The 25,872-nt window shown below is 44.9% G+C and overlaps 1 protein-coding gene and 1 pseudogene across 2 annotated transcripts; one reads left to right on the plus strand and one right to left on the minus strand.

The window, feature by feature from the left end:
* Positions 1-2,528: 2,528 nt before the first annotated feature.
* On the minus strand, positions 2,529-4,398 carry Synb (syncytin b). Its single transcript, NM_001024239.2, has one exon. The coding sequence runs from the start codon at positions 4,396-4,398 to the stop codon at positions 2,545-2,547; it is 1,854 nt and encodes a 617-aa protein (NP_001019410.2). The 3' UTR covers positions 2,529-2,544.
* Positions 4,399-22,086: 17,688 nt separating this feature from the next.
* On the plus strand, positions 22,087-23,838 carry Set-ps13 (Set nuclear proto-oncogene, pseudogene 13; annotated as a pseudogene). The gene has a single exon (XR_015638903.1). The product of XR_015638903.1 is annotated as a Set nuclear proto-oncogene, pseudogene 13 (transcript).
* The last annotated feature ends 2,034 nt before the right edge of the window (positions 23,839-25,872 follow it).

Raw genomic sequence — 25,872 nt, forward strand, 5'->3', positions numbered from 1 at the left:
TCAACTGGAAGCCAAGCTTAGCTTAGAAAGAGGAAGTTACTGAGCATGCAGGGTGCACAGCCTCTAACTTTGCCTCAGAGACATGTACCAGCTCTGTTTCCACCATTTACTGACAATAGGGCTCTGGCCTCTGAATTTGCCTACTTCCTTTGAAGGCCACTGCCATGGATACTTAATCACATACTAAATAAAATATACCAGTAGATCAAGAATGAAAGCATGCACTTGTCGGCTAATTTTAACTCAAGTGTATATGTATCAAGAAGACCACAAACACCTCTAAACATATACAGTTCTCACAACTGCACATATCTGTCCTTATAACCCCAGAATCCCTTGCTTTTCCAAAAACAGTACTTTTTATAGACTCTTGACCTATGGGATAAGTTTCCCTAAGGGATAACTTTCCCCAGGACATGAAAGAAGAAACAGACAAAATGAAGAGGTGAGACATAACTGCCTCAGTTTCCGGGCTTTGATTGCAGCTGGTGACAGGAAGGGGTTGAGGATTCTGTCAGTAGTTGATGTTAACCCTGTTAACCCACTCTACCTCTCAGGAGCCTGCCCCTTACCCGACTCAGCCACTCAAGTGCACAAGTCACCATGACATGTGACTTCACGTATGACATCAGCCAAGCTCAAGTACTGAAAGATAAAGCTGTTGTTCTGCTCATGGGGGTGCCCTCTCCCATGCTGCATGGCCTGAAGACACCAGCTTGAAGTAGCATATATCCACTGCTGTTGTCCTTGCTCTCACTCCAGAGCCAAACCTCTATCAGGCTAAAAGCCCAGCGTGGCCAAAGAACATAGCAAAACAGTGCTGGTACTAGGAGGAGACAAGGTAACGATGGACTGTGGCTGAAATAAGTCCTCCATGTGTCTTTGTACAGTATGGTGGACCATGGGCCATCCCCCATCTGCTCACTGTGTCAGCTCAACCTCCGTAATCTTTCCGTTTCCCAGCCCATTTCCACAAGCATGCAGGTGCTTCCTTTACCTAATAAAATCTCTCTTCCAGCTTCACCCTTTAAAGTTGCCAATCCCCCTCCCCTGCACTGTCCTGAAGACCTTGAGTCACTTCATCTGCCTCAGTCCTTAAGGCACACTTTTTAAACTTCTGCACAGTCATTTTTAACTGCTGCAGTTTTCTGTAGGTCCTCAATCTCAGAAGGTTCACCAATGACTTCAATGCCAAGTCAGGCCCTCCCCCCTAACCCCCTTCCCAGGCCTTACCTGCCTCCTGCTCTAAAGGGGCACTTATACCTCTCCATTTTGCCTTTAGGCTGTTGAAAAGATTCCTAAATGCTGTGCTCCTTGAAGGAAAAAGCTGGGGCTGGTTAGGAGGAATGTACCTCTTAGGAAGAGATTTCACACAACTCTGACCACCTTGCCAAAGAAGAGACCAGACTGGGACAATGATGGGAGGAGGGGCTGTGCCTTGGACAGATCTGCTTCCTTATGCCTGCCTCTTGTTTTCTCTTTAAACCCAAACCTCATGTCAGGATCCAGAGCATGGACTTGGGGAGAGAGGGGCTTCACAGACCTCTTTGTTCCTCTTCCCAAGGTAGCCACATTGAATAATGTGTTTTTTCTGCTTTTCACTATTAATTGTGACAATAATTGGCCTGTTGTTAGCTTGTTAGGGCTGCCAGGGCCCCAGCTCTGCTCCTAACAACTCTGGTAACATCCCCAGCATGAACTCCTACCTCTGAACTCCTCTCTCACCTTCCACTCTTTCATCCCTCGGCCTCTCCTTCCTCTCCTTTCCTCCCTTCCCTGTGGTCCTCTTGCCCATCCCAATTACCAAGTCCAACTCAGTTATACATCTTATCTCAGCCAGTACTCTCCAAACCTGGTTCATGTGCTCCCAGAGAGCTCCACCTGAATATCCTACTGTACCTAAGGCTCAGAGCTGATTCGGGTGTCTTGAGCCTGCTATACCAAAGTTCTGCTAGGCTAACAGCTTGAAACATGTTTATTATATCTTCTGAGGGGTAAAGTTTAAGGTTGAGGGGAGAGTGGGGTCTTACTTTCTCTCCCTGAAAACTGTCATAGAGGATCTTTGTTGACCCCCTTCCAGCTTCTGGAAGCTCCCTACCCCCTCAATGTACTTCATGTGAGGTCAGAAAACAAGACAGACAAAGGAGCAAGCCACTCCGTGGCAGAACAGGCCTGAGGAGCAGAGATCTCTATATAAGAGAGTTCATTCTCCACTTACAGCCAGGACACTGAAAACGTTCCTTCTTTGGCCTCCACTTGGCCAATGCTAAGAGTAGTTAAGTAGTAATGATGAATGATGGATTAAAGAATGTCAGGTGATAGAGAAACATCTCTAGAGGCTATGTCTGGGGTGGGGGGCTACTGATAAGGCAGAAGGAGCTCAGATCTAGAAAAATAAGTAACTTTAGTCCTGGAAGCCAAATTACTATAGTTTCTGGGATCAAAACTGATACAAACATGTGGCCACGGCTGACACTCCTGATATGGATTTGGTTGACTGGGTAGAAGGAAGGGTATAGCTGGTGCTCTCACAACTTCTTCCTGTTACATAGGAATAGTGTCCTCATCTTGGGAGTCTTGAGGCAGTTTTTTATATTGGAAATTTTGGAGGATGCTGTCCACCTGCATTTTGGCAGTGTCCTGGACAAAGGAGCCAAGTCTCTGCGACACAAAACGGGTTAGACAATTCAGAAGACAAGACCCAAATGTCAGTAGGAAGAAGATGAAGAGAAGAGGTCCCAGAAAGGGAGTCAGCCAGGGCAGCCAGCGTCCAGGGTCAGGCCACTGTCCCCAAGAGTCAGAATGCTGGCTGAGTTCAGATGCTCGTTCTCGGAGTTTCCTTGCCGCATCCCGGACTATTCCAGACTGGTTTACATAGAAGCAGCACTCTTCCTGGAGGAAGAGACAGGTGCCCCCCTTTTCGGCGGTGATGAGGTCCAGAGCTCTGCGGTTTTGGAGAACAACGCCCGCAAGCGAGTCTATTTGGTTCTGGAGGGTAGTAATAGAGGCAGCTATTTCTTCCAGGGTTTCTGAGAGAGCCTTAGAAAGCCGTTGGAAATATAGAGTTGAGGAGGCCAAGCCAGCTATACCCGTACCAAGGGCAGAAGAGATGCCCAGGCCTGCAAGGAAGGGGAGGAGGTGTGGAGACCTCTTTGGACGAAGAACTGAGGCCGAGGAAAGAACTGAAGCAAAAAGGGGGACAGGCACCGTTTGGTTATTGGGGAGGAGTTCAATATCCGGGTATTGGAAGACAAGGGTACAGACACCGGACCAATTGGCTGGGAGGCAGACATAAGTCGATGTTCCGCAGAGGAAGAAAACTCCTGAAGAGTTGAGACAGAAGATGTACGAGAAGCTGAGCAGATGTGAGAAAATGTTGGAGGTGACTCCCCAGTTTTCTTGGATAGTGATCTCATTCTCCCAGACTGAATACTGTCCAGACAGGGCAGCTCCCGGGATAGGCTGATAATGGGAGAGAGGATAAGGGTCTCTGCGCCCCTGGAGTTTGGCCTTGAAATGGGTAGAGTCCACTGACATGGTGACAGGATGGGTTAAGTTATCTGATTCAAATAAGGTAAGGTTATAGCAGGTGCTAGAGGGGGCGTGAGGACAGCGCATCCAGGGAGTGGCCGGGGAGGTGTGGCAGTATTTGTCTGCTGGGCAGGGATGGTAAGAGGGCTTTGAGAAGATTAGGGAGGGGGGCCCGGAGAAACGGAGTGGGTTTTTCCATTTGGCATTGGGCCTTTTCATTGCCTGTTTGAATGGATGGGTGATGGAAAGATCTAGGTTTTCATGGCTGGTAGAAGGTGAAATACGAAGGGTGTAGTTGCAGAGAGAAGCAGAGAGGTTGCCTACAAAAGTGGCATAAGCTGAGACCTTGAAGAAGCGGGATATGCAGAGTGGGGCCTGTGACCTGAGGACGGTCTCAGTAAAGAGTGGTCCCCAGAGAGGGCGCTGGGCAGATTCGAAGAAACGGTCCTTCTCAGGATATATCACAGAGGTTATCCGGGTGATGATCCGAAATATGCCTGTTGAGCTGACGAGTTGAAGAAAAGTGATCGCCCTTCTCTCAGGATTGTGGAAGGGATAGGAGGCAATCAGTGGGTGGAAGAGACGGAGGCGTCTTTCAAGGTCGCTAATGGGAAAAGAGCCAGGGAAGGCCTTGACTGAGTAGGTAAGGTGAAGCTTCATGGGTGTGTCTGTCCAAGTGGACAGTGGGGCTGGGACTGCCAGGGACCGTTGGGTTTGGGTGGACAAGCAGACCCAGCAGTTGGGAAACAGGGAAGAGTTGGCATCCCGTAGGATGTGGTGAGTGAGGTTTATAAGGGGCATCCAGCTCTCGGGATAGGACAAGGAGGAAGGGAAAAGGACAAAACAGAGGACCCAAAGGTGTGTCATGGTGCTTCCGGAGTGGCCAGCAGTAGTGTGGGGTGAAAAGAAGTTGATCCCGTGGACTCTTGAGTCCTGAAACTTGTTCAGTTGGGGTGTTCAGAGGTGGCTGGTAAAGTCAGGGTGGCTGCAGGCTCCGCAGGGTATGAGGTGAGAGGTCAGACCTGGGAGAGAAGGAGCATAAATAGGAGGGTCACCAGAAGGATTGAGTTTTCAAGTTAGGATCTCGAGCCCTTCTGAACTCAGAGTAGTGCAGCCAGTGAGAGATGCCCTTTACCTTTTGTTGCTGTTGAATTGAGTAGTCACAATTACCTGGGAAGATCCCTTCCCAGAAGACTCAGGATGAGTATGATTTTAGGGAGGTGTTTGTGAGCCAAATGCTGGCAGAATGTGGCTGGTTAGATCTAAAGTAGTCCATACATCCAGAAATGGGAATGGGGTGCTAAGGAGAAGGTAGCAATGGGCCAGCTGTGCTTGAATCCTAAGAGGCTGAGGTCAACGGGCTTTACTGGAGAGAACCTGAAAAAAAGAAAGAAAGAACAGTAGAAGAGCTGGCCAAGACAGTTTGACTTCAACCACAAGCTAAGTGTTGTTTGAGAAAAGCCTTGACCCACCTTCCCTGAGGACTGAGGTCTACAGGGAATGAGAAAACAGTATTTGATGCCTAAGGGAGTTAAGTAGTCAAGCATTGAATTACCTTAAAAATAAAAAACTGGGCTGATTGTCAGACAGTGTCGATGAAAGCAGACCAAAGCAAGGGGTGATTTGAAACTGGAAAGGTGTGAGCAGCCTCTGTGTCCTCTCAGACCCCGTGGGGAAAGCCTCCGCCTATCCTGAAAGAGCATCTACCAGCAGAGCAGACACTGGGAGGGCAGCATGTGGGGGAAGTCCATCTGCTAGTTCTGTCCCAGGAAATGTCCCTGGGCTTGGTGAGTGAGGAAGGGGGCGTGGTGTGGAAGGTCTGTGACAAGGTGGGGAAGGTAGAGGTAGGCTTCCAGTAAGGTGAGCAGAAGCGAATATCCCACATCTTGTAGGGTGGAAAGGAGGTCCCATACTTGAACAGAAAAGAGGGTGATGGGATTCCTAAGAATCTTTGAGGATGGTTGCACCCACTTCCCACCCACCCACCACCACCATACATGCACACACAGGAAGTGGATATGTTGAGAGGGGACAAGGGCTGGAAAGACCAGAGAGTGAACAAACAAAGAAGGCAGACTCTGGATGAGCAGACTCCAGAGGGCTGGAAGAATGCGGGGCGGAGGCCAGTGTTACCTGTCTAATAAGGGTGTCAGCTTCAAGAGTTGCCTTTGGCTATCTGACTTGTGCAGTAGAGGACTGCGGCAGTCAGAGGCATCCAGGCAGCTTGAAAAACGTCAATAATGATAGGAGTTCTTGGGGTGGGGGGGGGACGTGGGGGAGGGAGTGCAGACAGCTTCTCTCTCTTTTCAAATTGTGGCATGAGAATTAGGACATGGAGTGCATCTTTGGAATTGAGGTAGATGTTAGTTAGCCTTTGGTTTCATGCTAATGTGAGTGGCAGAGAAGAGCAATGAGTTCTGCTTGTCATGAGGTGGGAGGAGGGGGAAGGGAAAGATTGAACTTCTTTGTGACAGAGTCACAACCTTCAGCTTGATAGGATTCTTTAAAAGGGCTCCTCCCATGGGGCAGGAGAGACAATGGCTCGATGGATCAATGGCTCAATGGCTAAGAGCACATTGCTGGCCCAGAGTTCAGTTCCCAGACCCCAGGCTACAAGCCCCCTGAAACACCACCTGTAGGGGATCTAATGCCTTAAGCCTCCACAGGCCACAGGCACCTCTATTCACACACACACACACACACACACACACACACACACACACACACACACACACACGCACACACAGCTACACACAATTACAAATAATAAAAATAAATTCTTAAAAAGTGGACCCGTCAATGACCCAGTTAGAGGCCCCAACAATAAGAGCATCTTACTGGTGACTAAAAGTGGGGAGCAAAGAGTCAAGGGAGCCGTGCAAGTGTGGGAGTCCTCAGGAGGATGAAGTCTCCTTTAGGAAGACTATGCAGGAAGGAGGATGGCTGGATTAAGAGTTCCATACCTTTGAAAGGTGACTGGTAGCAGTGGAGAGATAAAAAGGAGTGTCTACATCTACAGAACTTGAAAAGGAAACAAAACAGATCAGCGACTTATGATCCCAAGGAGATTGCTGTAGGCAGAGACAGTGGCGAACTATCCTTCTTCCCGTCTTTATCAAGACCTTCCTGCATTCACTCGGACAGACCCTGACCTCCAGATGTCCACTCAGACAACCCTGACAGTCCTTCCCCAAGGATTGCATAATACCTCTCATCTCTTTGACCTGAAAGTTCTCCTCATGATCTGTTAAGCCTCAAACTCTTCCCTGCACACTTCAACTTGTTAGACAACCTTCATCTCTGCAGACCCTCTTCTGGCCTGTCTCCACAGTACAGTACAGTACAATGAGTTAGAGGGTGACTCTGAGAGCTTGGATCATTAAGGCGAGAGTTTCTGAGTGTCTTTAAGCAAAAGTGCCAATCCTATGAAACTAAGTTTAACTGTTTAGTCAGGTGGGCTAATATTTGGGGGTGTTTCTCCATAAAATTGACATAAGAGACCTAAGGCTAAGTGTACAAACAGAACAAAAGGTTGGCAGGGCTGCAGAAGAAGTCAGAAGGGTCTCTTTAAGTTTGGAGAAAGTAGGTTGAATAGGTTGTGGAGAGGTTCAGAGTTTCTGAGAGAGTACTACAAGTAGTTTGATAAATTGGTTTGGCTAAGACCCCAAAGTTGGAAATCCATATAAAAAAGTAACCCACTAGTCTCAGAGAGGAGAGAAGATTCCCATTCAGTTTTGTTGTTGTTTCCGTTTGTTTTGTTTTTTGTTTTATGATGGATGGAGTATGTCCTGAATTATAGTCTCGCAGCTTTGAGATGTGCCATTGGAGGAGGAGGTTACAACAGGCCAAGGTAGGTTACCTGGGAGAAGACTACCTGGGTATCCCTGAGTATCAGCTAAGAAATTAAGGAAGATGGAGATGCACTGTGAAGACAGGCCAGAAGAGGGTCTGCAGAGATGAAGGTTGTCTACATGTTGAAGTGTGCAGGGAGGAGGTTGAAGCTTAGCAAATCATGAGGAGAACTTAAAGATCAAAGAGATGGGATGGACTGCCAAGGTTTTCTATGTGGACATTTGGAGGTCAGAGTCTGTCCAAGTGAATTCAGGAAGGTCTTGACAAAGACAGGGAAGAGGGATAGTAAAATATCTATGAAATCCAGGCCTGGGCAAGGACGGTGGAAGGGAGGTGTGGGACAGATGGCTGTAAGGATGGAGGATGACCAGGGGAAATGAAATTTACAGCTGGGTTAATCAGGCAAGCATTAGACTAGGTGACAAGAGCTATCTGGCTTCCAGAATGCCAGAACAGGAGTGCTGGGAAGAGTTGATAAGTCCTAAAACATAGGTTTTAAGGCCTCGGAAAATTACAGGTTTAAACTCCTTGAGGCCAGTAAGGGGTACTCCCTGAGGGGTAAGAAGGTATTGAGCCTTGCATACAAAACAACAGGAACAACAACAACAAAACAGACAAGCAACCCAAAGGGGTCCTACAATTTAATCAGTATAGAGGTTTGACGGGTAGTGACTGTGTGGTAGGCAGGATCCGAGACCAGAGGAGGAATGGAGAATAAAGAGCAGTGAAGATGTCCTGGGACCAGTAAGGTCTGATTCAAAGTAGTAAGAAGTAAGTTACTTCGGGCTGGGGATTTAGCTCAGTGGTAGAGCACTTACCTAGGAAGCGCAAGGCCCTGGGTTCGGTCCCCAGCTCCGAAAAAAAGAACCAAAAAAAAAAAAAAAAAAAAAAGAAGTAAGTTACTTTGAAGGGACTCTGTAATGGAAAGATAAGAGAGGCATGGAGCCTTTCCAGAATGCCATGTCCCAGGAGAATGGTTGGACAACTGGGATCAGGGAAAGAGATAACCCAAAAGGTTACATAGTCATTGAAGAGTCTGTTTAGCCTTAACTGGGAATGACTTTCACCCCCATCATAGAGGAAGGACCCCCCCAACACACACACACACACACACACACACACAGAGAGAGAGAGGGGGGGGGAGGGGGAGAGGGAAAGGGAGAGGGGGAGAGAGAGAGAGAGAGAGAGAGAGAGAGAGAGAGAGAGAGAGAGATATCCAGCAAATTCTGATAAAACTGAGCAATTCACTCTTGTATGAAATAAAAAAGGAATAACCTTACCAGCTATGGCCAGTGTTCCCCAGACTGAGTGAGGGGCATTTGAAAGTTGCACCTCCAAGGGCCCATTCAGTTGCTTGGTTGTCACTCAGAAAATTCACGGAGCTTTAGTCTTGGGATTGGGATGCGATGTCTTGTCTTCTTGACAGCAACCTTTCTCCCTTTGTTCTCATGTGAGTAGGGATGAGCAGCAGTTGTAGGCCAGGTGGGTTCTTGCTCAGTGGCCTCTTTGAGCACATTTAAAGCAGGCCCTGGGTGGGCTAGCCCTGAGAGGGGCGGGTGTCACGCCCCTGTTTTGAGTTATCCTCTATGAATCCTGGAGTTAGGCTACTGCCAGCATTTGGTATTCTGCCTGATCTTGTTCATGTGTTCAAGATTAAGAGACTCCTCTCTGTTGGTAAAGACCTTAAAGGCTATTTTCTAATGTCCTTTTGAGGGTATGAGCGGCATTCCTCTACTACTCGGAGTTCTTTCCTAATGCGGGTACCGACAGAGAGATAAAATGAAGGCAGAGATATAATCTCCCATCAGGGCGCAAACCAGTGTCTTTGGTCATGGTTTTGAGTAAGCAGGAGAAAAAGAAAGCTGGATTTTCATCAGCTCCCTGAGGAATGTCTTTGCTTTTTTTGTCGTAATTGACTGACTTAAGATCAGCCTTTTTCTTGCTGGGAGCCATGCAGCCATTCAGGAATTCATCTGAACTGCATGACACTTCCAGTGGGTGTCTGAAACTGTCACAGCACCAACGGGGTTATAATCCTCACCCTGGGCATGAGGAGTGTTGGCGTGTGCATGAGTTGCTATGAGCTGGTGCTCAAGGTGAAATATGTCATGTTGGGTCAGGTCAAAGGACTGGGTAAGATGTTGACATCATTTGTGATAAGCATTGGGTTGGGGAAAAGGAGGTTCAAACACATTTCTGTTTTGTGTGTAACATAAAAGGGAATGTGGACAAACACGAGGCCTTTAAGGAAGGTGACCTTAGAGAGCATAAGAATGGAGGAAGCCTTGTCAGGAGGAGCTGTTGAAGAGAACAGGTCTGAGGCATGGAGGGCAGGGGGAGACAGACAGAGACTTGGGAAGGGAGGTTGGTAGGTTAAACCTTAGTGCCCGGCCTGGGGAGGGTGGTCTCCTCAGGTTGGGAGGTGGAGAGCGACAGGGGAAAGGGTGCTGTCATTAGAGGTGGGACAATAGCAGGTGAGAAGTCACATCTCCAGGATGAAAATCCAAGGAGAAAGGCAAATCAAAGGGTGTCCATATTTAAGAAGAGAAGAATAAGACTTAGGGAACCTGTCCAGTCAGACCAGAAGGACCTGAAAGGTGGAACAAAGACTCACAAAGGCTGACAGGGACACTTGGCCCATTTTCCATTGGGTTGGAGAAAATTTTCAAAGTTCTTTTGAATTTGACAGTCAAGCATGCTTTCCTCTGGCCAACAGTAGCCTTTGTCAAGTGTGGTACTTTGGCCAGGACAATAGCACAGTACAACACAAGACATTGTGACTTAATAGAACCTTTTAGTCACAGGGTTGATAACTGTATGAGTAAAAGTGCCAAAGGGAAGCGGCTAGGTGTTTTAGAGGATTGGTGGCCCATGAATGAGACAAGTAAGGAAGGAGAAACAAAAGAAGGACACTTCAGCCCAGCAACTCTGCTTGGTAAGAGTTGAATCATGAAGGAGAGGGACTATACAGTCCCAGGAAAACACTCCACCTAGGCTTGAGGTCTCTAAGAAACCAGACAGTCCCCTCTCTGCTTACAGGTTGGGGTAGTTATACAACAGAAAGGAAACAGGAGAAAGGAACTAACTCCCCCTCTCCATGTTTGGCCATTGCTATGATTAACTATGGCATAATGTGAGTGATGGATTAAAATAAAATGTCAGGGGATGTATAAACATCTGCGGCAGCCGTGACAGGGGGTCAACAGGATGGGAAGGCAAGAGTCTTACCATATCTTATCATATCTGGAAGCCAAATCATTTGGGTTTGGAGAATTGTGTAACCAAAATGTGAGAGTTTTACCAAATGCTGTGGCCATGGTGAATACTACACTCACAAGCACATTGCTCCGATGCACTCTTCTTCCTGTGCTTTTTTAGCTCTTCCTGTAAGTGCATCAGCACACTGGACATAGGGCATATCCTATCCTACTATGACCTCATGAGAACTTGATTATGCCTGCAAAGACCCCAAAGTCACATTCCTGGGTTCTGACTGGGTGTGAATGTAGAGGGACATGAGTCAGCTCTGAACAGTGAGGTACAGGCAGAATCCAGGAGTCCTTGGGATCCAATGCTGATTAGTATTTCTTACCCTTATCCCCTTAAAAAAAATGCTGACCTAGGGTTGGGCTCAGTCAGTGCACAACCCACTACAGCTCTGTTTTCAGACTAAATATATCACCTTTCTCCACAATCATTACTTTTTCCCCTTTGAATACTAAGGACTGAGCCTAGGGCCTAGCATTTAGAAGGCTAGTATTCTACCACTAAGCTAAATCCCCAGGCCTCTTCTGAGTTTTCATTTTGAGGCACAGTCTTGCATGTTACCTAAGCTGTCCTTGAGCTCACTTCACTATCCAGACAAACCTTGACCTTAAGTTTTCCTGTCTTGGCCTCCCAAGTAGCTGGGATCACCAGCCTGGGTACCACATCCTTCCAGCACCATTTCCCCCACACTTTACCTGCTTTTACCATCCAAAAGCATGGACTTCCTGGTTCTCCCTTTCTGCCCCTCAGATCTCATCAGCCAAATGTGTCTCTGGCCTCTGAAACAGCATCCCTTGGGGCCACACTGAGTCTGGAACTTAACCCCCAAATGGAGCTACTCTTGGGAATAAAAAAATGCCCTCATTGATCACTTCATGTCAGAAAGTATACACTGGGGGTCCTGAGAAAGCCAGGACGTAGGTCACCACAATCCCAGCCATTCCTTCCCTTTTATCCTCCATCATCTCCCTACATCTCCTGACATCTTAGAAATAAAAGCCTGTACACAACTCTACCCATCAAAATGGCAGTCAACATCCAGTCCCAACACTAGACACATGGCACGTGTTCCCTAGAACTTCTCTGACATCTCAGTAGAGAGATGAGCCCTGACACGTGACACTGTCTCTTCCCTGATCCTGACACCTTTCATTCTATGGTATGGTTCAGGTATGTCTAACCACTCCCTGGACACACACTGAGTCAACAAGAAATATTCCTAATGCAGTGAGAACATCTTTGGTAAAGAGTTTTCCATTCCTGTATGATAGCCTAAAAGTACTGCAGGTATCCATGGTTCGTAGCAGAAACACCATGCTGTAACTCAGGTCTAGATGCTCCGAATAAGGATGGAGAGACAATACAGAAATGTTATACTTGATTCTTCCAAAGTCTCTATTACAAAAGGTAATTAAGAGGCTACGTCTCTTAGGATAACATGAAGTTACAAAACTGAGGACCTGTGCGAGACCTCGCATATCATCTACTCTCTGTATCCCATTTTGTAGGCCAGCAAAAGTGATCCAAATAAAGTAACTTGTCCAGGAGTACAAACAAGGTTGCTGGTACCAAACTTTACAGATTCCAACTCTTTCCCTTGCTCACTCCTCGTTTGTTTTGTATTGGTTTTATTTTGTTTTGTTTCAATCAAGATCTACATTTATAGCCACAAGTTAGCCTTGAATTCACTCTGTGGCCTCAAACTTTCTGTGATCCTCCTGTTTCAGCCTCCCAGGTGCTGAAATTATAAATGTGAGCCACTCCCACCTGGTCAATATCCTCACTTCTGTAACAAATTCTGAGGCTGATCAGACTCTTTTATTGCTGTCATTAGTCCTGTCTCAGATATGTGCTCTAAACAAATCAGTAGTCACCTATTGCCAACTCCAGCCAAGTACACAGCACATCAGAGTGCAGCCATGTTGGCTGACTTCCCCCAGATGGTTTACACAAAGGTTCCACCTGAATAAGACAATCAGTAGTTACAGTATTCCAGACAGCATAGGTACACCATTTCCAGTGCCCCAGACAGACAGCTGAGCATAGAAGGGGTACACTTTAGGAGAATGAAGACAGAGTGGCAGAAAACTCAGAAGCACATGGTTTGGAGGCAATACCAGGACTTAGTAAAGAGACACCTCTACTTCTAAGAGCTGTCCTTGTGAGGAGCTGTCCCCTGGTGATCAGGGATGTTAGCCCCTACAACTGTCTCTGTGGCTTTCACACTGGTATCCTCTGTCAGTAGAATCTATTTATTTATAGCATGTGTCTCCCAGCTTTCAGCTGCTACTAGAGGACCAGTTGTGAATCCACAGGAGATATCAGGCAAAGGAACTCATGTCACCTTCTGACAAAGCAGGGTTGATGAAGAAAGGTTAACTATGGTAACCGTCTCACAGAGGGTAGTGGTGCATAGCTGTAATCCTTACACTCCTGAGGCTGAGGCAGGAAGAACATTTTGAGGTTAAGGCCCACATGGAATAAATTCAAAGAGCTCCAGGCCAGCCTGGATTATAGTGAGACTCTATCTCGGGGACGGGGGGGGGGGTGTTGTGGTGACTCAATTCCCCACACCCATACTCTAGCTCCAAGGGATGACACCCTCTTCTAGTCTGGTCTTCATGGTCAACTATTGGAAAGCGTCACGGATTTAAGACTCACACGCCTCTTAGAGGACATGATGCTTCTTGGGATGTTAAGAGTCTTTAAATCTTCAAAAAAAAAATAAGATATACAGACTAAAAAAATAGCTTGCTTAGTAAAGGGCTTTGATAAAATCCAGGGTTTGATCCCCAGAAACTATATAAAAAATGTCAGGCATATAGTGGTGCGTGCTAAGAATCCCAGTGGTAGGGAGGCTGAGCCAAGAGAAACTCCTTGTGCTCTCTGGCTAGCCAGTCTAACATAATCAGTGAACTCCAGGCTCAAAAGAGATGCTGCCTCAAAGAAGGTGGATAGCATCTGAGGAGCAATACCTAGAGTTGTCTTCTGGCCTCCACATGCACAGGCACACACATCCACATGCATAGTCATGTGCATACACACATCTGTTTAAAAGCATAATAAATATGTTTTAAATATATATGATATTCCACTTCAATCCAAACATAAGGAGCGTGATACGCAGGGCGAAGAACTTCTGAATAGGTGGGACTCCATACAGGGCTGCTGTTGTTTTTTGTGGGGTGTCCAGCCCTAGGACCCTTCTCCTGCCTCTCTTCAGCTAGGTGGATACAGATCCCCCTTCCACTTCCAGTACAGAAGTTGCCTCCCCTAGAAAGCCATTCTAACCTCCAAGGCTTGCTTCTAGTAGCTCAAACAAACACCCTGGAATCATCCCCCAGTCTCAAATCTATTCACACAAAACACTCACCCCATCTATCAAGAATCAAATTGGCATGAGTTCAACATAACACCAGAACTGAGTAAAGTGATCACCCTGAAAGCATGGGAACCTGCCTTTAGATCCCCCAAACTCATGTCAAAAGTGTGTCTATAACCAACTGGGAGCAGAAACAGGAGGATCACAAGAGTTTGATGGCCAGCCTAACCAATCAGCAAGCTTCAGGATAAGCCAGAGACTATCTCAAAAAGAAGAAAAAGAAGAAGGAAAATAAGAAGAGGGGGGGAGGAGGAGGAGGAGGAGGGAGAGGAGGAAGAGGAGGAGAAGGAGAAGAAGGAGGAGGAGAAGGAGGAAGAGGAGGAGGAGGAGAAGAAAAGAAGGAGGAGGAGGAGGAGGAGGAAGAGGAGGAGGAGAAGAGGAAGAAGAAGAAAGAGGAAGAAAAAGAAGGGAAAGGAGAATATAGTGATAAAAGAGGAGATCTAACATCAACCTCTGACCTCCATATACACATACCTGGGCATATGACCCAATACACACACAATCCACTCATGCATATGCTACACAAACATACATACACAGTACACCCATGCATACACTATATAAACATGCACACACATAGCACACTCATGCATACACTACACAAACGCATGCACATTCCACTCATGCTTATACTACACAAACATACACACAGTCCACCCATGCATACACTACAGGAACATTACCACATACACAACACATACATACAAACACTCCACTCATGCATACACTACACAAGCACACACACATACACACACACACACACACACACAATAACTAAGTAAAGCCTCTCATACAACACAGTTGCATTTCTTGATTCATACATCATTAATTTGAATGTCTATGTTTATTGTTTGCTGCTGCCTGCCCCACACCAAAACAATGTTAGCTTCTTGGGGAAAAGATTCTTTTGGTTCACTGACATTTTCTAAGGTCTATACACGTAGAAACCTAACAATTGTTCATTTTTACTATATAATTCTCTAATCCTAAGATTTGCTCGAGTGCAACTGACCGAGGTCTTTGCACAAAAATGTATCTTTTAATTACACACTTGCCTATGCATAAATCCAAGCTGTCATGTAATTTCTTACTAGCCTAGCCATTTCACTAGACTGCAAACCACAAAGGGTCTATTGCTGGTCAACCTGGCTGGCTGTCATTTCCAGCACCCAGGCCAATGCCCTATCTGTGCAGTGAAATAGCCCATTTATGGAGGGCCAAACCCTTTGATGTTTTCAATCCAGCAGATCATTTAACCTGCACAATAGCACAATGAGGTGGGCCAGATAAGGAACCAGAAGCCCTAAGAAGTAAAAAAGCCTATGGAACGTTACACATGGTTAAGGATGTAACTTAGATCCTGACCTAGGAAGTCTGGGTCCAGAAGTCAAGTTCCAAGGTACTACATTGATTGCCTTCACTAGACAACCAATAAAAGATGTTTAATGATTGAATCAATGATATTTTGTTTAAAAAAGGGGGGGGAAGCATTTTTTATTATACTGCATGAGTGAAGTGTCCAGAAAAGAAAGTTGTACCCAGAGCAGGTACAGGTCATCTTAGTTTGAGGCTAATTCTTTCTCAAAAAGAGATGAGTGAGTTGACATAAACTCAAAGACTTAAGTCACAGAGGCAAATAGAAATTATGGAAATTATGAACAATCAGCGCCTTTGAAGGGTGATGTGAGAATTCAAGTCCTCACTTCAAATCTAGTGATTCCTCTGGGAGGGGAAGCTCTGAAGCTGTGGGGCCCCAAAGACATTCGATGTGCATTACAGGAAGGCTACGCTCGCCCTGGCACATCCACCATACCCACATAGTGCAATCATGCATAATGGTAATTAATAACACTTTGTAAACAAATGTTTTGAGTCTACTTACATGAGGTACCTAGAAGAGTCAGAGTCACAAGCACAGAAACAGTTGTCGCTCCCAAGGCCTGAGAAGGGAGGGAATGAGCACTTGATGTTTAGTAAACAGTTTTAGATTGATGTGATGGAATGTTCTGGACAGACTGATGGGAGTGGTTGCATCATAATGTGAATGTACTTAGTGCCATTACTATACATTTAGAATGTGAAAGTCATAGCTGTGCCACATGTATTTTATCACTAAAAATTATATCATATTAGCCTAAGATAAGAAAATTGTAAGTTCACAGCCACTCTACAAAGAATCATCAACACATTCTTCTCCTCCTCCTCCTCCTCCTTCTCTTCCTCCTCCTCATCACCACATTCCAGAGACTTGGTTCTCTCTGTAAACCCATGGCTGGCCTTGCCTTCTAGTCTCAACTATAAATCTGGAGCACAAACCACACCATGGAAATTGAAGTCTTCTCAGTGCACCCACCAAAGCAGGCCGCTGAATCCAGAAAGTCTGCAGTGTTACTCTGTATGGTGTATCAGCAGTCACCAAAAAGGTTTGCAAAAAATACCCAGAAGGAAGTAACCATCTTCAGCAACACCCAAGAGCGGCTCACTCATTTGTCAAATAGTATTTGAGCACTTTCAAAATGTACAGCCTGAGCTGAGCTAGGGTGACAGCTACCAGGCTCCTACTTCTTGGGAATCCAGCTTAGACAAATTTAAATAACATGTGTTTCCAACCCCAAGATGTCAAGGATATCTTTAAAAAAAGTGAAGGGCTGAAAAGGCAGGTCAGTGGTTAAAAGCATCACCTGTTCCTCTAGGGTCCAGGTTTGATTCTCAGAACCCACATGGCAACTCATAACTCTCTGTAACTCCAGCTCCAGGGAATCCAGCAGCCTCTTCTAGCCTCTGTGGGCACCAGGCACAGGAACACAAATGATACCCAAACATACATGTAGGCAAACACCCGTACAAATTAAATGAAATAAAATTTATTTTAAAAAATAACTAGGTAGCTACAGGCTGAAGGAGGCTTCTGTGGTGTGTGCTGAACAAGAGTGTTCATTTGGTGAGTAGTTCCCTTCCTGAGGCCCAGCTCTGTCTTTGTTGTGCACAACTTGGATGTATGAGCACAAGAGTCACCCATGCTAATGTGGTGACTCAGTCTAGCTGCATGGATCCAGTGAGACCTTGCCTGGAGACAGGTGGGACATTCAGCTGCTGGAACCAGGAGCCAGATACACCCTAAGGCTCTGGGCAGTAAAGGAGCCAGAAGACAGCTCAGTTCAGAGGTTTTATCTTTGAGCTTAATTCTGGCTGACAGTACCCAGAACAGCCTATCACAGTTTTTAAAATGGCCCTTTTTGAATACATGAGAGAGCTGCTGGCCTGACCATCAAATGTTCACACACCAGAGTGAATAACAGGAGGTAGAGGTTCCTCTAGTGAGAGGCCAGCCACAATTATCTCCCACACACTCGCTCATCCTTGGTGCTTGATTAGGGAGAGGGTGGATTCCGCTCTCAGGCCAGAGGCACATGTGTGCAGCAAGATGTGGCAGGTGCGTCTGGATAAGCAGGGAGGGACTGGTTGGTAGAACACACCCACTGCCAAGCTGGGGGCAAAAATAGCCTAGAAAGGGAAAATAGAAGGTAAGGTTTATTTCTTAAATGAGCTTTGATTACTGTGAATGATCAACCCTGTGACATTGTCTTAAAGGACATCAAGCTAATTCCTCACACCATGGCTAATTGAAGGCACAGAGTGGTAAAAATTGGGCTTGTTCTTTGTATGTCCCCAGGTGATGTGTTAGCCCCCCTGCAACTACCCATCTATAGCATCTAGAAGGAAACATGCTTCTTACTCATGGGATGTTCAAGCCTTGAATGAGTATCTCCATCTTTCAGCACTGTATTCCTGTCCTAAGTCTTTGGTCATACTCACAGTGCCCCACCACCACCCTTGCTACTGCCAAAGTTACAGATGTCTCAAATCTACACAGCATCTGGCCCTAGACTGAACTGCACCTCAGAGGGTCAATTGGGCCTGAGATTAAGCCTTTGAAAAGATACAAGGCTACCCTCTAATTCTGCATAATTCCTGCCTCTACAAATAATGGCCAGGAACAATACTGATATTCACCTATGATCAGACTAGATTGGAGAAGAAATCCTTGCCTGCTCCTGGGGTTTCTTTCATTGCCATGTCTCCACACAAAACGGGGCGCATTACTGGCAGCCATTACCTGAGAAAGCCACAGGAAATGCCCACAGTTTGAGTTCCTTCATCTTGGAGAATCCTGGTGCAAGCCCTTCCTCTAGGTATTTTATGAGCAATCCACGGTGTTACCTTTTGAGCCCATGATGGTGTGGAGAGAAAGAAGAAGAGACCAATGGTAGACAGTGATCACCAGCCCTTAGAAATGCCTGTTCTGCAGAGGCAGGCTGGAGGGAATCTCTGTGAGGATTTCTGCTCCCAAATCCCTGAAATCTGACGCCAATAAAAGGGTCAAAGGATAAACCCTATTGTTATCTGAGGGGAGCCATAGCCAGAGAGTAGGTCCGCTCAGTGAATATCATACGATCCTAGGTTGGATCTTCGGAGTGTGCTGGTTGGTAGGCAATAAAATGGAACATTTGACTGCAGGTGGGATGTGGGGAGGCAATATTGGCTAATGAATCTTGAGATCTTTTTTCTATACTTCTAAACACTGGGCCTTGTATAATTTTGCAGTGAAAGTTGGCACCCCATGCAAGCACAGTTCTGTGAACTAAGCGGCAGGAGACAGAGTGGAAATGGTTAAGGTGATCTTGCGCTAGTTTTTTGAGAATGTTTGAAATTTTTAATAATCTCTTCAAACTGAACTTTTTTTTATTATTGCAAAAATGTGATAGACAAAACACTGGGAAAAAATCTAGAAAACTTTATAGGAAAAAACATGATGGGAAAATTATGATTTGTTTTATTCTCAAGAAATATGTCTATAAATATTCATTCTCCTGGCTTCCTTTTATACTAAAAATAGGTTTAATTGAGCAGGACATACATAAATGCAATCACCTTTTAAGAAGTAGACATTTATTCACAGAATAAACTACCATAATTCCAAGTCCTTCTCCACCCACAAGACCAACCACTCGGGATATAGGTATAGTTGCTGTCAGAATTTTAAATTGTATTTATGTAATTGTATGTGTCCTTTGTGTGCTGTCTAGTATTCCAGTCTATGGGTATAAAGGATTTTACTTGAGTAGTAGCTAGGATGGATTAATTTTTCAATTTCCTTTTGTTTGTCCTACTTGTTTTGATATCCTAGACCCCGGAAATAGCATAAGACTGAGATAAACAAGCAGGCTTTCTGTCATGGAACCCACAGTCCAGTGGAGGAGACAGGCGTTAAACAGCCTAGCACAGAGACATGTAATATATGGTTACAATTTCTTATTACCACAAACAGCACGTCAGTAAACACCCTCTGTCTCTTCCTGTGCCTCTATTTTAAATTCCTACTAGAGTGTATCATATGCTTGAGAAAACCCAAATTATCCTCTTCATCCTTTCCTGAAATTGAGTCATGTAGCCTAGGTTGGCCTGAAACTCCATATGTCCCAGGCTAACCTCAAACTCTTGACCCTCCTGCCCCAGCCTCCCACATCTTGCTATCCCAACATGAAAGCATTTACAATACAAGTATGCGCCACCATGCTTGTTGGTTCTAGGTGGGCTCTGAGGATCAGGCTCCAGTTTCTTCAAGGCAAGTGCTTTACCTGAGCCTTTGGGACTAGGTTTTTGAGTTCATCACAGCTGGTATGTTTCTGGAACTTTTTTTTAACACTTGAGTTTGACTGACCCAATTTTATTCTAGTCTTACAACAATATGAGGCTGTCTTCACTGCTCCACAGTGGGAATGAGTATGCATCTGTGGATCTGGTTAGTCTGCTTTCTCGTCTTACAAAGGACTGTTCTTATTGGAAATGGAACCAAGAGAATAGGTAAATTATGGTAGTCACATAGTGGGATCCTATATGGCAATTTGAAAAACTAGAGTAGCTAAATATATCCATAAGAATAAACGTCCTGAATAAAATTTTCCCCTGAATGGGGAAAACAAGTTGCTTAAAAACTTAATGGAGAGCCGGGAGTGGTAGCACATCTGTTTAATCTCAGCACTTGGAGGCAGAGGTCGTCAGATCTCTGAGTTCACAGCCAGCCTCATCTACATAGTGAGTTCCAGGACAGCTAGAGTTACATAGTGAGTCCCTGTATCCAAAAAGAATGAGAATATTATTTATATCAAATTTAGCATATGGAAAACAATATGTAATATAATTTAGAATTCCCGTATAGGTTAGAAAAACCGAAAGGAAATTCATGCACATGACAAAAGCCACAGCCAGTGTAGAAGGCAGGTTTGTCATGCAGCTTGCAAAGCTAACCTCAGGTCCTTGACCTGCCTGATGTCTTTCAAGGCCCTGTACTTAACATTCAATTTCTTAATTTTGTATTCACCAAACTGTGTTGGCCTCCCTGTAAGTGAATGGCAAGGAACAAAAGAAAAGAAAGGGAAGAGGGGAGAGAGAGATAGAGAGGGGAGAACAAAGGGAGGAGGGAAAGGAAGACAGGCCCGGAGGGCAAAGAGAAGAAAGCAGGCATTAGTAGTTCTTAGGTTCTCTATAAGATGCATAAAAGTGTACAAGTATGTGTGTACGTCTGTGTTTGTGATGTGGAGTGGGGGGTGGGGATAGTACATTAAGAAAGTTCTGCTACTTTTCACTACTTGACCTGGGGTCATTGGCCAGTTTCCAGACTGTACCAGAATGTGTATTTACTGTAAACTGGAGGGTGGGACAGATGGTATTTGAATGAGTTCACAGAAGAGTGTCTTGAACAGCCCCAGGCCTGAAAGAGAAGGGAAGTCAGATGACTGGACATTGCCAGGAGTGCTACCTTACAACCTCCAGGTAGCCCTCCTGCCCACAGGCCTTTCCCTCACAGAGCCCAGACCCAGAGAGAGAGAGAGAGAGAGAGAGAGAGAGAGAGAGAGAGAGAGAGAGAGAGATTGTGCCAACGAGTTTTATTAACCTTGTCTGCTCCATGTGAGAGACTGCTCCTCAATGAAGGGTTACATCAGATGAGCTAAGGTACCAAGGACCCCTGAAGCCCCATTCTGCTTTGGTTCTTTAACCATTCAAATCTCACTTCTCCTCCAAACTTATTACTAAACAACAAATGAGGCTCGGTGTGGTGGTACATGCTAGTGCTCAACAGACTGAGGCAGGAGGATCACAAGTTACAGGCCTGTCTGTGTTATATAGGGAGACTCCATGTCAAAATAATAACTGGAACACAATAAATAGAGGACAGTTATACCAACAGCTTCAGTCAGGTATCCATGACAACATCAGACTTCCTTCCTCAGCATTGGGCCCTAAACACCACTGCATTCCATGGTTGGGTCAAGACTGATTTCAATATCACCTTTCTTAGACGCCAACCTCGCTTCCAGTTTCAAATCATCATAAATGTACTGGGGCAGAAGTTCTTACAGCTAACATTAACATATCGCTCTAAAGACCATTTTGTTGTTGTGTTTTTTAGAAAGTCATGTCCTTGGCTGGCAAGATGGGTAGGGTATTTGCTGCTGATCCTGATGACCTGCTGAGTTAGATCCCCAGAGCACTTGTGATAAAAGGTAAGAATTGCCTCTCATACATTGTCCTCTGATCTCTTTTCGTGCACCATGACACATGCACATCACTACACACACATGCACGCGCACACATATCACTATATAGACACACACTCTATAAATAATTAATATTTAAATACATAAGTAAGTATGTATGTATGAATGTACACATGAAGGGAAAGAGGAAAACCATGCCTATAATTGGAGCTTCTTTGTCAGATCCTGAAAGTTTCAAAGTTCATGAGCTACATTGCCAGGTACACATCTAAAAACAGTGTCAGTTCACACCTACAAGTCAAGACACGGATGTCCACTTTCCCTTGCCTAAACTAGCAACAAGTGTTTGTGTGGTATTCTTAATATTTCCCCTTTTGACGTACAAATTACCTTTATGTCAACTGAGGTTTTTTTACATAGAAATCTTTTAATTAAATATATGTAATTTTCATTTCAGATTTGGTTTTCAGAGGAGACATTCTTGGCACACATCTGTAATTTTAAAACTCGGGAAGGGAGTTCCTGCGAGTTTCCTCCTGCTGTGAACATCAGGGCTCTGGCCTCCATCTCCTGGCCACCTCCCTCGCACCATGGCCCCTAAGCGGCAATCTGCGATCCTGCCTCAGCCCGAGAAACCCAGACCCGTTGCTGCCCCAAAGATGGAGGACAAGTCAGCCTCTCCAGCCTGCCGAAGGGAGAAAAAGAATAGCAAGAAGCAATTGAACATATTGATGAAGTACAAAATGAAATAGACAGACTTAATGAACAAGCCAGTGAGGAAATTTTGAAAGTAGAACAAAAATATAACAAACTCCGCCAACCATTTTTTCTTCAGAAGAGGTCAGAATTGATCGCCAAAATCCCAAATTTTTGGGTAACAACATTTGTCAGCCATCCACAAGTGTCTGCACTGCTTGGGGAGGAAGACGAGGAGGCCCTGCATTATTTGACCAGAGTTGAAGTAACAGAATTTGAAGACATTAAATCAGGTTACAGAATAGATTTTTATTTTGATGAAAATCCTTACTTTGAAAATAAAGTTCTCTCCAAAGAATTTCATCTGAATGAGAGTGGTGACCCATCTTCAAAGTCCACCGAAGTCAAATGGAAATCTGGAAAGGATTTGACAAAACGCTCAAGTCAAATGCAGAATAAGGCCAGCAGGAAGAGGCAGCGTGAAGAGCCAGAGAGCTCCTTTCCCTGGTTTACTGACTGTTCTGATGATGGATGATGAAGAAGGAGAGGCAGAGGATGACGATGATGATGATGAAGAGGAGGAAGGGTTGGAAGATATTGATGAAGAAGAAGATGAGGATGAAGGTGAAGAAGATGACGATGAGGATGAAGGGGAGGAGGGAGAGGAGGATGAAGGGGAGGATGACTAGCACAGAAGACCGATGGATCCAACCTTCTTTTTCATTTTATTTTTATTTTTTTAAATTTCCCCAGTCCCTGGGAGTGAGTTGCAGTCCTTTCCTCCCAGTCCCTCTGTGCTCAGTCGCCCTGTTTTTGAAGTCTCAACATCATGGTTCTCAACTAATTTGGGGGAAAATACCTTGAGCAAAATACAACAGGAAAAGAATCTTCACGTTTCTGTTCTAAATTCATTTTTATCCTTGTCTCAAACTGTGGATTCAACACCACCACCATGCTCTGTGGGGAGAAAGGAAAGCCCTCCAGTTCCCTTGGCTCTGCTGGAGGCTGGAGGGTACTAGGCCCCTGTGTAGTAGTGCATAGAGTTCTAGCTTTTTCTTTTCTCTGTATATTGGGCTCAGAGATTACACTGTGTCTCTATGTGAATATAGACAGTTAGCATTTACCAACATGTATCTATCTACTTTCTCTTGTTTAATAAAAAGGAAAAAAAGAAAAAGGGGGGGTATAGACAGTGAGCAAGGGTTGGATTGAGGTGTTGGGTGGGTAGTGGGCATCTGACAACATGGCTTCTCCTTTGGCACGTTTCATTGTGACGTTTAACAGACATCCTTGCCGTTTAAGGTGACACTTAAAATAAAACTCTCTCCTGATGAAGACTTGAGCCCTGCCACTCAGTGGGAGAATCAGCAGAAGCTGTAGGGTTTTATTTGAAGTTGGCATTCTCTGTTGTAACTTTTATCTTTAATTTTTTTCTTTTCCTTTTTTTTCCTCTTTTTTTTTCTTTTTCGGTTTTCACTGGAAGGAAAAAGATGCTCATTTTAAATGTTGCCGTGTACAAGTTGCTTTGTTACAATAAAATCAATGTGTACACAAAGGAAAAAAAACTCGGGAAGGAAGATCATAGATTCCAGTCCATTCTTGGCTACACAAGAAGACCCTACCTGAGGGGAAAAATGCTTTAAAAAAGAAAGTTTTAACTGAAAAGATGGCTCATTGAGTGAGACAATTGACACCCAATCATTGGTACCTGAGGTCCAAGTCCTAGAGTCTATACACAAGTGAAAAACCACAGGGAGCTCATCTAGAACCCTAGCTCTCCTAAGGTGAGATGTAAGCTGCGGATGGGGAAAATCTGGAGGTGCTCAGGCAAGCCAGTCTTATGTAGGCAGCAGAAACTGTAAAAGAGACCTCATCTCAAACTAAGCAGAAGGTTGAAATTAACGCCCAAGTTCATCGTCTGGTCCACACATGTGCTATGGCATATGTGTGCCAGCACTTACACACACTGACACACATCAATATACAATAGTTAATGGAAAGATTGAGAAGAACATTTTACATGCAAAGATTGCATAAATGTCCTCCCATACCATTTCTGTATACGTCTATAGTTTTATTTAGGAAATTTACTCTAGTCTGAAGACTGAGACGGGCTTCTAGCTTTTTCTGGCGGTTCACCATTTCAGGAACAAGCCACTTTTTAAAAATCAGACTTTAAATAGAACTTCATATACTGATTTAAGTCCATCTAGTGTTCATTATTTTATTTTATTTTATTTTTTCCTTTTTGCCCTTCAGTAGTGTTTCTTTCAGTAGCTGTCCAGCCCTGATGACTTGCCCAACCCCGATGGCCCTCTTAAGGGAGGCCCTTCGTTCTTTGCATTCTTCAATGTTCTCATACATCACCTAATAACAGAGATGCTTTAGGTGACACACATTGGGCAATTTCATTGTACATCAGAGTCCTTACTCAAACCAGGATATCTGGGAACATCACTTGAAGAGAGAAGGGGAGAGGGAAGGACAGGACAGGACAGGACAGGACACGATAGGACACAACAGGACACCACAGGACACGACAGGAGAAAAGAAGAGAAGAGAAGAGAGGAGAAGGGAGGAGAGGAGAGGAGAGGAGAGGAGAGGAGAGGAGAGGAGAGGAGAGGAGAGGAGAGGAGAGGAGAGGAGAGGAGAGGAGAGGAGAGGAGAAACATGAGGAACCAGACTAGACTAGCCAAGGTACCAATGTAGACATGTGAAGGGTAGCCAGACATAAAACTTCTCTGTGTGCTCCAAAACCCTGCCACCAAAGCACAGATTAAAAACATTCTGTGTGAAAGGGAACTGGGAGAAGGGGATGGAGATAGAAGATGTACTAATGTTGGTAGAGCTGAAGAAAATGTGACCCAAAACAGGGTGGAAGATAAAGACATGCAAAATATTGGAAGTAAACTAGACCTATTACCATGGCTTTTAATTATTCACTTAGAACTTTTGCATTTATAAACTTACAAAAGCCTAAATGTTTCTAAGAGTGCATGAAAGTTTTAGCCTATTTCACTATCTTGAGCTTCTAGAATTAGATCTCAGAGAAAAGAGTTCATCTGCTGCTTGTGCTGTGGTAGTGTTTCTCCTAGTAGCTGTCCAGCCCTGGTGGCTCTCTTGAAGGAGGCCCTGGCTTACCATGCCCCTGATTCTCACCATTTTTCAATGTTCTCTTATGTCACCTAATAACAGAGCTGCTTTTAGTGCAATACATTGGGCAATTTCATTGTGCTTCAGAGAGTCCTAGCACAAAAAAGGACGTCTGGGAACATCTTTATGCAGAGGAGTTTTGTGTGACTACCATGCTCATAGGATCTGTTTTTAAGCAGCACATAACTACAGGTCTAACTTCTAGAAAGTTCTTGCTGCTACAACGCCAACTTTGATCTACCAGTATTTTCTCTTCAGACCTTTGTCTTCTTTTAAGAACCAGACAAGATGCTTGCTGAATTGCAGGTAGCCTTACATGCCCCTTCGATGTTATCTGTTCCTTCCTGATTCCTCCAAATTCTTCATTTGAGCACATATTTTAGACTTTTGATGTATGTAGTATCTCTTCCTGGAATCTTTGTAAAATGGCTT

This window comes from Rattus norvegicus, chromosome 15 (assembly GCF_021556685.1).
Source record: "Rattus norvegicus strain SHRSP/BbbUtx chromosome 15, alternate assembly SHRSP_T2T, whole genome shotgun sequence".
Classification (NCBI taxonomy): Eukaryota; Metazoa; Chordata; class Mammalia; order Rodentia; family Muridae; genus Rattus; species Rattus norvegicus.